The sequence below is a fragment of the Haemaphysalis longicornis genome, unplaced genomic scaffold, assembly GCF_048455015.1.
Source record: "Haemaphysalis longicornis isolate Haplotype H1 unplaced genomic scaffold, Haemaphysalis longicornis Haplotype H1 scaffold_19, whole genome shotgun sequence".
In the NCBI taxonomy this organism is placed as follows: domain Eukaryota; kingdom Metazoa; phylum Arthropoda; class Arachnida; order Ixodida; family Ixodidae; genus Haemaphysalis; species Haemaphysalis longicornis.
In genome coordinates, this window is record NW_027526288.1 from 6,345,241 (window position 1) to 6,357,255 (window position 12,015).

The window sequence follows — 12,015 nt, forward strand, 5'->3', positions numbered from 1 at the left end:
CTCCCACGACCCTGGAAAAAGACAACTTGGGGGAAATGGGGTGGGCAGTTTTGAGTCATTTGGGGTTCGATACATTATATACGTTGGCATTTTTGTTCGATATAAGCGTAATGTTTGCTATATATTCTCACTGAAAATATAGCATGACCAGAAGTAGTTCATAAACAGGTTCGATAGTCTGGTTCGACTGTACTGGGGGATTTTGGTGAAGCTACATTTGGGTTAGGAGGTGCACCATAATGGAGGCCTCTGGATTAATTTTGACCACCTGGAGATATTTAACGTGCGTTGAAGTCTTGACACAGCCGTTCTAACTCTTCGGCTCCATCAGAAAATTACTCTTTCAGTGAGGATTGAACCACGTCCTCAGTCTCAGCAGCCCAATGCCTTAGCCACTGAGCCACCATAGGCGCTGTTTCTGAGCAGTGAAATAGGCAGGAAGCACTCCATTGCAATCGCACCTTCGGGAGTCCATAACGTGGCCTGTGGCGATGGCCAGCAGTGCTTTATAGCACCTTCTTTCTTAAATGGAGTCACTTCTCTTCTAAGAAATGCATTTTAAGAGATGTGCAGCTGCTAATGGGTTGCGTGGTTTTATTCAGTGTCATGGTAGCTAGGTCTCAGGTTGGTAAATGCGCACCAGTTTATCATGGGCAGGCACATTTGTCGCACTTCCCTTCCAACATAAATGTGAAGTATTTTCTGGCGTTAGCTGTCCTTCGAACTGCACCTAGTAGAGAAATGGTAGTGCCTGCATTCCTGCTGTGTTGTGCATTCATATCAGAGCCACGTACGAGTGTTGTGCAGCTTTGGCTGGCAATCACCTTTGTTAATCCTGCTACGCGCAGACTGTGCCAACCTGAGAAATTCCACGCAATCAGATGGCACGCCAAATTACAGTGCTGTTACATTTTGGAATATTTTTGTGTGCAAAGCTCGTGACTTCAGTTGTCAGAACTTCTTCTTTCTGGTTTGTTTCTGAGATGGCCTTGCATTTTGACGCATGCTCTCACACTGTTTTGCACTGGATACAGTGAAAGATTTTACCAAGCAACATGTGTTGTGTTGCGTAGCAATCTTAATAACCACTGGTGCAGATCACGTGATTACATGATCTGACAGTTGGGAAGCCAAGGGTTTATTATTAGGAGTGCATCATCACGAAGTGCATCTCGTAAAAGCAACCCCCGATAGACCAATAGAGGATGTTCTTGGGCCATTCAAATCTCTAGATCAGTCCTGCCGTATGTTACGAAGCATTTGTTTGTTGATGGCATGGTGTGTTCTTTTAGTGCTTAATAAAATCCTGGTCGGACATACAGGTAATTGGGGGGAAGGGGGGGTAGGGGGGGGGGGGGGGATGTACTCAGAGGGTACGCAGGGGTGGTTGGCTCTGCATTTTGCATGCTTTTCCTGGCACTGTAGATCTGAAGGAAGCCAAATATTGAAGGGGGCAGTGTGTAAGGCTGCACTGAGACTTGTGCATTAGCCTTGTAGTGGACATAAATTGTAATGCAGACATAGCCCGGAGCTGTATTCTTATGAGGTTCGTTATACGCTACATTTATGCACTCAGTTAACATTCGTTTACAAAAATAAAGTTGGCTGGAGTGTTTGCTGCAGAATTAGGAGTGTATTTTTGTTGTCCTCTTTAGATCCACAATTGTGACTGTTCTTTGTGCATGTTTCCCCCTTCATGTAAGCACTCCAAACATACGCCTCGCGTAATGCAATTTTTTTTCTTGGAAGTGTGGAGTTCTGATGCCTCGACTAATGAAGGGGTCTGCAGCTTGTGGGAGCCTTTATTCTTTGTAGGTTCTCTTATGAAGGTGGTGGAGGGGGAGGTAGGTGGCAAGTCCATTGACGTTAAAAGTCTACCGCCTGTTAAGGCCCTTCAGAGTTTGGCGGTTCACTGCAGTCCGTTTGGTCATCCTCCCACTTGGAGCGACAGCGACAATACAGTAGTGGGGGTTAAGGGAGGGGCTGCCATGTGATCGTCACAATCATCGTTGTCCAAGCCTGAGGAAGAGGGGAAGGAGTGGGCAAGGATGGAGGTTAAGTTAAAGTGACACTGAAGTGAATTTGTCAATGCTCCCGTTTTTGCTTGCACTGCGTAGACTGGCTCAAATTAGCACACTTTTCATCATTTATCCGGTTGACAAATCGGTAATTATTTTACAAAGTGCGAAGCGGCCGCACCAACTAAAGGCTGTGACGACGGGAGGAGACGCACCGTGATTGGATGATGCCCAAGGTTAGCAACCAAACAAGTTTCAGTTTTGGTTCTGTAAAACAACGTGCTTGACATCTGACGGCATCGTTGGATGGGCATTCTCAATACCTCAGTAATCGTTGTCCCGCGCTTTTACCATGTTGTCGGCTGTAAAATGCAAAAGATAAGCCTCCCAGAATCCATGGCTTGGAATCGTAGCAATCACTAGCCGAGGCTTACGCAGTGGATGAACCCCCTCTGCGTCCCGGCAGACGCTCAAATGCCATGCGCTTTTCTCCCATAGTTGGAGCTGGCCTCACTCATGCCTGTATCGTAAAAAGCGTGTTCGCACCAGGCCAAGGGTCTGTTGATTCTGGCCTGTGCCCACTGCCTGCAAGCAGTCGGTGCTTATGGCAACATCACGCCAACGAGAACTCGCTAGCGCACCAGTGTCAGCCTGCGCGCGTTCTGTAAACTAGTTCATATGAACGTTGCGGCCCAAAAGAAGGTGAACTCGGCACAGAAAACATCGGCGGAAAACGAAAAAGTTAACTGATAAAAAAAAATATACCTGCGGGAATTCGAACTTGTGACTTGCAAAATAGTTGCAATGACATACCTAGCGCTCCAAACCACTGGGCCACGGGCGAGTGCTGCTGACCTTGGGAATATAAGGTATATAATGTATAACCAGTTTACCCTTTTTATTTAGTTTTACCATTTTAAGCAACTTAAGTGAGTATTTGTTGTATTGAGCTCGTGCAGTAAGCGTCCCCCAAGTTTCCACAATATCTCACATCTAGCAATTGCATTTCTTAGATGGAAAAGCGTTCGCACATGTGTAGTCGTGCTGCTGACCGCTGTGCTTGTTCGCCCAGCGCAAGAAAGTGCTTCCCGCACCCTAGTTTTACACTGTACAATAAAAGTATCCGTTGATTTTATTTCCTTAGTATCTATATTGACTTCGCTGACTCTTCTCCCGCCTTCAAGAGGCCTTATATTTTCCTACTGGCGTACCAGTCAGCGAAGCGTCGCATGTGCGCTTGTGTGAAGCGACCTTGACTTGGAGCTATAGATACAGTGTACAAACTAACGAAGTAAAGAAAGGCACATTCTTCTATTCACAAACGTGTCCTGGCTTCGTTTCAACTGAGCGCACGAATTGCGACGACCCGTCGGCGGCCAGCGGATGAAACGCTGGGCCGACTCACTCTGTCTGAAGGCCGGGGAGCCGTGCATTAGCGCAGCCAATTGCCAGCTCATCTCCTCCCGACGTCACACGAAAACACCACAGAAAATGGGCGAGGGTGCAGAGAGGAGGACAGCATTTTCGAATTGATTTTTCTACTAAATAAATTCGTGTAAACACGCTCAGAGTGGTCGAAACAGGGCCTAGGGACTCCGATTACAATTTGCGCTCTTAATCCCGCAATGTTTACAAATCACTTCAGTGTCCCTTTACGGCAAGTAAAAGGAGTGAGTCGGTCTGAGTTGAGCAGGATGCGTGATTGAAGCATACATCCAGGAGATATTTGAATCACTTTGGCAGCAGTCTCCACAAGTTGGGGAGTAACAAGGTTTGAGGGTGCTTTCATTTTGTGTGCCCCCCTGTGCACAAGTGTTCCCACACATTCATCAGCACATGTTCCGTCCATGCAGGAGACAGCTGGCACAGGTGGAAGACGACTGGTGCTCTGAGGACGCCAATGGCAGCGTGACCCGGTGGTCTGCTCACAAGTACTCTCCGTGAGTGCCTCGGAGTCACCTTTTCATCACAAGATGATGGGGCTTCAACAATCTGTGTGCCAACTTTCACTACATAGCATTGTCATTTCACGTCTTTTTAGTTGTGCGCAAAATGGAAATTATTCAAACTTTTCTAATCAGTGTCTTACTGGCTGCAGATTTCCGCGGTCTTTAGGAGAGCCAGGAAGCTTTATCGAGCAGAAAAAGCATGTAAGGTGGCTTACTAGTCCAGAAGTCCATGGGTAATCCTGGCACTGGCCGCTCTGTTAACCAATGAGCAATGAAAGTCTAATCTGGTATTGGGTACTGAGCAGTCTTTTCGGAACTTTTTGTAGTTTTACTGTTGGCTCTGTTATTGGCCTTGTTCGACATGACATAGCTTAAAATGCGGCACACAAAAGTAGTGCAGACTAGGTTTGGCTAACGTTTCAAACAGATTGCCATGTACAATTGTACAAAATAAGGAAGAGGTCAGGTTACAGTAGAAAGAAGGTGCGCATGAACAGTGAGGCATCACTTAAATCTCCCTAAACTTATTTTGTTTGGTTTGGGCTAACCAGAAAATTTGCTGAGCTAGACCGCACCTAGTATTTGTGTTAATGACTTGGCATACGCCATGAATGCTGCTGTGTCAGCCGTTCATACTACAGACCGTTCACAGCAAGCAGTTTGTCCCGCATAAAGCTGATGGGGCAAGTGCCATACTCGCCATTGCTTGCAGTTTCAGTTTCTGCCATAGACTTCCATGGCCCACAGTGAAGTGTCATTAGCAAATAATAGAAGGCACACGGAAACACCATAATTTTATGTTGTCGATGCAGTCGGAGGTAATATTGGTCGTCGCATGGAATACGGCCTTCATGGAAGCTCTCTAATGTTCAGAAACATGCAAATGCCCCACGCAACGGTAATACTAGCATTATTTGATCATTCATCTCCAGTTTTGATTGCCTCCGTACACATGGTGTGCTGCGCTAATTACAATAGACCAGACAGTGTGGAAAAACGGCAAGAACATCGATTGCAACGGCAGTTCTGAACGTAGGCATGTTTTCAGTTTTCAAATGCCTCTAATTAAACAACCGTCGCACGCTGAAGCAAATGAGGTTTCTACTGGTGATAAGTAGGTCACTAGTTACTTATCGCAACAAAAAAAACCACGATGCAAAATTTTTGTGTCAGTGCCCCTTTAAGTGTAAGGCTAGGACAACTTTTTCATGTGCTTGTTAACAATGCTTGATCGTTCTATTTAAGCGTTCAGAAACTTCACTGTACCGTTAAGTATTATTTCGCTGTTTGCACACGAGTGAGCTCCACATTAATTGCCACACACTTGATTCTCCATCCCCTGCATGCGCCATATGGCAGCTTCAGCATGTGTATTTATATAGTTGCAAGTGAGCACTCGCAGAGCAGGCAACAGCTAGTGCGGAATAGATATGCAAGGCTCCCAGCATCAACTGTAAGTGAGCTAATTAAATGGGCTGCACTGCAGCGTTTTCATCAGACATCGAAACAGGAAGAAGCGGTGAAGGGGTCAAGCGGTCACCCATAAAGGGTGAACAGCCATTAATATTCATAAAGCTATGCGTCCGCAGCCAATTATTTTAGCATACACTGGAATGAAAAGCTTTCGAAAGAAGCTTTAGAAATGTACATACACAATTGTGTCCTATTCCATGATATGTTACAGCCGTTAGGCTTTGATTCTGCAACAGAGTATATAGAAATGTAGAAAAACTAAAGCCGTGAGGGGTTTTCACACGTGAACAGAAAACAGCTAACTAGGCAACTACGCCAATCAAAACAGTGCTCAATCGGCCTTTATGTAGGATTTTCCGTGACTAGGTAATCTCTGAAGTTGGCACACACTACAGTGTAGTTCCTTTATGACAGTACTCAAGTGCCAAGGGAATCACATTGTTATAACGATAATTCTTCCAGGCTGCATGTAATCTGACGGGAGCTGTGAGAATTACCTTCGGGAAATTCTCACGGCAGTTTCCATAAAAGCCGGCTTGCCTAAAATTTGCTGATTAATATTACCTCCCAACGTGATGTAAGATAACCTAACCTTACCAAACCTAACCTAATGTAACCTAACCTTTACTACTGTGCTGAGCGTATCATAACCAACCCAAATCCAACCCAACTTCAAAGAGCCTAACCTAATCCAACCCAACGATACAGAACACATCAAACCTAATCCAACCGATTATAAAAATCCTGTGTGTCGATTTCTTGATATAGTATTAACCAGAATGAAAAACTAGCATTAACAAAATCACTATGAATGAAAACCTCACAAATTCTAAATGATGAAAAAAACTTGCCCCATGCCGGACTCAAGCCTCAGCCTTCTCATTTTAAAAGCAAGTTCTATACCACAGCACCACAGGAGCAGCTGTAATGACGTGTTTTTATGGAATATTTGGCCCAGAAAATACCTAGGTGGCACGCTTAGCCAATCAGAGGCAACCGGGGGCGATTAACAAAAAAATCAAAATGTTTCATTTGCATGCAAGCAAGGTTGTACTACTACTAATTTGCAGAAAGGAAGCCATGGTCAGTCAGCTTTATTTGCTGCATGTAAAGCTGGTGCACATCTTTTTCAAGAGCATCTATAAAGCATCTTTGCGTAGATGTGCGAAAGGTCCCTGGCGAAAACGAAGTCCCTGAGGAACTATGTCATGTGTTGGTTCTCCTGCAAAGACACTACCTGAGTAGGTTGCTCAACCGCATTGTCACAGCCATCACTGTAACAGCTGTCCACAGCACTTACCTACGCACTGATCTCTTCTTCAGTGAGGCATTCGGACGTTCCCAAAACATTGGCCCTGACATCCGCTCTGTGGAAGAACTGAGGCAGTTTTAGAGACGTCCAGTCAAATCCAGAGCGGTGCGCATGTTGAGGCGAATGCGTGCACAAGCGGCGCGAGCTCAGGAGCAGGCACGAGGACGACGCCAAAGTGGCGGCGCCAGGAGGGGCGTTGGAAAGAAAACTGTTCTTCTCCTCCTCTCGCTTCCTCATAAGCAGCGCAGTCGACTCGTTTTGTGTGGCGTGGAAGGGATGCAAGGCACAGCTGTGTGGGGCAGCCCACGTAGCATGCAGTAGGCGTGGAGAGCCAGCAGCAGCTTGCATTTTCGGTGCACGCTGTAACCGGATTCAATTGTTATATCTGACATTGTGGCTCTGGAGCATTGTAATGAGCTTTTTATTTTGCCATAGAAAGCATACAAAAGTTGGCAGTGCAATGGTTGTTCGTTATATCTGCTATATTGTTATAAACAGTATCGTTATAAGTGGGCTTGACTGTACCTAGTAAGACGCTAAGTCCCGATTCGCTGCTACACTCGGTAAAAGATTGTTATGTTCGCCGTCAACTGCTGAGCCGGTGGCTTTTCCAATGGAGGTGAAAAGTGAAAATGCCCATGTCTAGATTTAGGTGCACGTTAAAGCGCCCTGGAAGGCCATATTAATGTGAAGCCCTCCACCACAGTGCACCTGATAGCCAATGTGTAGCTTTGGCATGTTTGACCCTACAACCAATCACATTTGCCATCAAGCCACGCCAACGTTTGCTGATGTGCATGGTCACGAGCAAAGGCCACTGTGAGAAACGTGTTCTAGAAGGCCAGGTTTGGCGAATGACGTCACATCATCCAACATGACCGCGCTCAGGGCATTGCTTTTTAAGTTTATATACTAAGGCGGCTTGTATGAAATGCTTCCAGGTTAAAATACACTGCTACATAAAGTTTGAAGGCCCCCTGCTTTGTCTGGTGCGGAGAGTTGTGACTTGTCTTTTTTTCACTTTGGCATTATTCTGCTGTTAATGCACAACACATATGATTTGCTCTAGTTATTCTGTTCATCGGGCATGCCATTTGCTATTCTGCTCTTGTACAGCATTAAAGCAGGGATGAAGATAATGTGCTGACTGTGGCTGGCACAATGCTTTCTTTTCAAACCGCGGCAGTTCACGTACGTGCATGCAAGCAGGCCAGGTGGGTCAGCATGATACAGAGTATGTCTAGCTGAATTAAAGGGTGCCACCCCAGTCTCTTCCACTCGTCTCCAGGTTCGAAGAACCAAGTCCCAAAAAACATCACCTGTGTGGATGCTACTTTGTGCCAACGCAAGCTTCTGTATCCGTCTTTCTGCCATTGTGCTAGGAAGCCAATGTTGACTGCCTTTTTGTCACTTGGATATACCGTAAAATCCCGAGCAAGCGCCCCCCCTGTGGTAAGAGATAATTTGAGGAATTTTTGAGGGGGGCCCTTGCTCGGTCGTCGACCGAAATTCAAAATGGCGGCGTATTATCCCGAGCAAGCGCCCCCTCCCCCCGCCCCCAATACCTATCCCGCGAAAGTTTTTACGGTAGCGGACCGGAACTCAATACGGACGCAAAACACTCGCTGAGAAAAGAAATAACTTTATTTCCACCTCTTAATGTATTGCGACGATGCTGCGAAGTTCCCGAGCTTCAGGTTGTCCGCGATTTTTCTGGCCTCTTCAGCCAACAGCCTGTTGCTGACGGCACGACCGGCGCTCCTCTCACTCTCGAAAAATTCGAAAAGAGCGTCGTCTAGTTCTTCACTGAATACAGGCGCACCGTTGCTTAGCTTCCGTTGTGCCTTTCCTTTTCCGTAGCTACGCTGTAGTACGGTTTCAAAGTTCTTGTCCCATTCGCGCACTCTCTTCCGGTCGATCCCGAAATGCCGCGCAGTCGCGTGCACGTTTCTGCCGGTTTGTCGATGCCATTCTACAACCTCAACCTTTTTTTTCACTGTGTACGAATGCATCCTTCTCGCTTACGTCGCGCACACGTGGGACGGTCCACACGTTTTTCGATAATGGCAAATGGCGACTGACAGCAGCTATGCTGGCTCCGGCTGGCTCACGTTTCGGCCAGCTTCGGCTTCGGTCGTGTGCTGGCTACGCATGGGGAACGGATACTGCACGAGACATGCGTAAGCCCAAACAGTTTATTTTTCCAAAAAATTGCATCATTCTATAATTTAACATGCAAATATTTAGCAAAAAAAGAAAAGAAAATACTAAACAACTAGGTAAGAGGTTTTGTGAAAATGGGTGAAGCGCCGGAAAAGGTTAAAAAAAGGCAGGGGGCGCTTGCTCGGGATTTGGCGCAAATTTCAAATCACTCGAGAATGGAGGGGGGGCGCTTGTCCGGGTAGGGGCGCTTGCTCGGGATTTTACGGTAGTAGTATCAGTTAGGCCCATAAGGAACAATTGGGTGCACTGTGGTTTATCTGACGGTTCCTCCTCTAAGCTGTGCTGTGGCCCTGAGCATTTTCTCATCCTGTTGTTTCAGGAAGGACTTTGAAACGGACAGTCCTGAGGATTTGGATTATGGACCTGGCCTTGCACGGTGAGCAGCCTGGTGTACTTTTTCTTAAAGAAAGCCAGCGATAAACAGAAAGTTTCTTTAATGGCTTCCCGGTGTCAGCCATTGTGGGAAACGGAAACCGAAGCAAACACTCTCATTGTGGCAAAGCTGTTGTCTCCTTCTGGGAGACTTCCGGTGGATGCATTTAGAGCACTGCTGGTCGTCAGTTTGCTTTGCAAGTGTGGAGACCTCCTGAATTTTTATTCACTTCAACATGGGTAATGTGATTACAGGCTTGGTATCTGTGGCATATTTGGTGTGGCATGTACAGGCAAGTGGCTTGGGCATCTTCACTCTCCCTCTTTGCTTAACTCAATTGAATTCTTGTTTCTCTGATGTTGCCTTCTTTGGAAGAAATGAAGCAAAGTTGTGGGTTTTCTTTGTGTGTTTTCGGACTCTGGTTTCCCCTCATGGGGGCACTCCTTAGATCATTTCATTGACAGAAGGTCGCTTATGTGTGGCGCCTTCAGTGATGGGTACTCTGCAGTCTCCTAAAATGCCTGAACTACTGTTAGCAGTGAGCACCCAGACCATGTGCGTGTTGGACAATAGTTCACCCAGTTTCCTCCCTCGAGCTGAGATGAGTGCTCGTCATTTCTGCTGTGTTGGCGATTTGGGGCATAGTTTTATACAATTAGAACTAGAGGGGAAACTGGCGCTAGTGTCAATACAAACATTGAGGTGGAACTTTCGCTTCGATGAGACTGATGGGTAATTCTGGAACCGGATTGCGTAGGATCAAAACAGGCCTAGCTCCGCAATTTGTGTTTTTTGACAAAAAAAATCCTATTGCCCGGTTCGCTGTTTATAAATTACATGGCAAACAAGAAAGTTAGTGACCAAAAACGGGTTTTGTACGAAATAAAACGGCGCGTTTAAATAAAAAGCAGACACGGAGTCGAGGAGGTTTGCGGAGTAGGTTTGCCATTTGACGCAAACTACAGCAGGATGCGGACTTCTTTGAAAAGTACTTGTAAAAGTTTCAGAGCTTGTTTTTTTAATGCTAAGAAAAGTTTTGTGCTCGTTAAAAAAGAAAATGATTACCTTCACAGAAGTTATTCTAGCTATTCATCAAGTGCATTCCTATCAGTTGCCGGTACTGCTTGGTCTATGCTGTAGGAGCTGGCGTTCGCGCGAAAAGTGTGGCTGTTCCAAGCAGTTCGCAACCGTCGTCAGCTGCGATAATCCATTGCTCTTCCGAATGAGCAGCACCGCAACTCCAAATTCGCAGGCAACTTCACTGCACACAGCGCCGTCATTTTTTTTGTGCTCGCTGTACCGGCAATGAATTGATAACCCACCCGATTCACAACTATAGTTACAATTAACATTTCCGCTCAGGGCGGCATCAGTGTGCATGCGACATTCAGTTCAAGGAGAAAGGTTGAATGCTTCTTCCAACGTAGGCAAATGCGTTCATGAAAATCCAAAACGAAAACAAAACTGGCTGCACAATTCAATCTATAACTTCTGCAAGCCATCGAGTGCCAATTCGAATCCAGAACTACCCATCAGCACCAGTTTCCTCTTTAGTTGTTATTGTATGAAACTGATTTGGGGGGCTTGCTGCATGAAGTCTTGTTTTACAAGACCCCCTCCCTCCCTGTGTAACCGGCATGCGGGCCTTCCGTGTGCCACTGCTATGTGTGCTGTTTTGTGCAGAGGCCGGGAGGAAGTGAGGCAGCACTTGAATGATGCCAGTGGCGAAGCGACCGAGCGGTGTTTTTCCCACAGGTACTCTCAGATTAGGCACCCTATTTTTCATCCCCTCAGTGATCCCCTTTCATGTGCACAGCCAGTGGAGTGTCTTTTGGTTTCACTCAGAACAGCCTTGTCATAGAGTTCAGACATGTGTGCACCAAAGAGAGAGGGAGAGAAACTATTGTTGAGACACAGGGTTCAGGTTAGGAGGGGGGGCTCAGGCCGATAGCCGAAACGACCTGTAGCGCCTGTTTCATCAGTGTTCATTGGTTTATGAGGCAAGAGGTAACCAAGGCATGCTCCCAGTGAGTGGGATGGGGAAGGGGGTTAGGATCCACTTGCACAAGGATTGGGGAAGTGTGTTGAGGGCATGGCATTTCGGACACTGCGGAGGCGAAAAGGTGGGGCAGGAGCGCTGTGAAAAGGAGTGGGCTTGTAGAGTGTGCCACATCGGTGCTTCCTCTATCGCAAGCTTGGCGTTGGGTGGGCTGTATTGATTCTGATACTGCTCATGTAGTAGGAAGGGCTTACACTTCACATGCATTGGTCTGATATGTAGGGAACGAAATGAGCCACTGGAGCAAAAATACACCCGTCTCATATCACCTAGGGATGTTGGGTAGCTGCTGTTGACAGGAACCACTGCACCAGTGTGGCCTCTCCAAGACAGGTGCTTGTGTGTGTGTGTCACGTGTATCGTTGTCATGCATCAAAGAGTGGCAAAAGGTGATCTTAGTAAATAGTTTATGGGACTGTACTTCTTACCAGTGGCGATAGTTTCGGCAGAGTTCTCAATTTAATGGTCGTTTGGTCACACTAACGGAAGCAATGAGCCAAATTCCTACTGCTTTTAATCTATCTAATGATCCTTGCATTTCACCATTTGCCATTGTTGAAATTTTCGCATTGTCAGGGGTGAGACAGCTGCGCATATTGCGCAGTTTT

General features: G+C 46.4%; 1 protein-coding gene across 1 annotated transcript in view; it reads left to right on the top strand.

Annotated features, from left to right (window-relative positions):
• LOC144166790 (uncharacterized) overlaps positions 1-12,015 on the top strand; it is a 60,440-nt gene that overhangs the window by 14,222 nt on the left and 34,203 nt on the right. Inside the window, exons 4-6 of the mRNA XM_077696278.1 lie at positions 3,872-3,958; positions 9,295-9,351; positions 11,032-11,103. Of these exons, the coding sequence (XP_077552404.1) occupies positions 3,872-3,958; positions 9,295-9,351; positions 11,032-11,103 (216 nt within the window). The remainder of the gene's footprint in view (positions 1-3,871; positions 3,959-9,294; positions 9,352-11,031; positions 11,104-12,015) is intronic.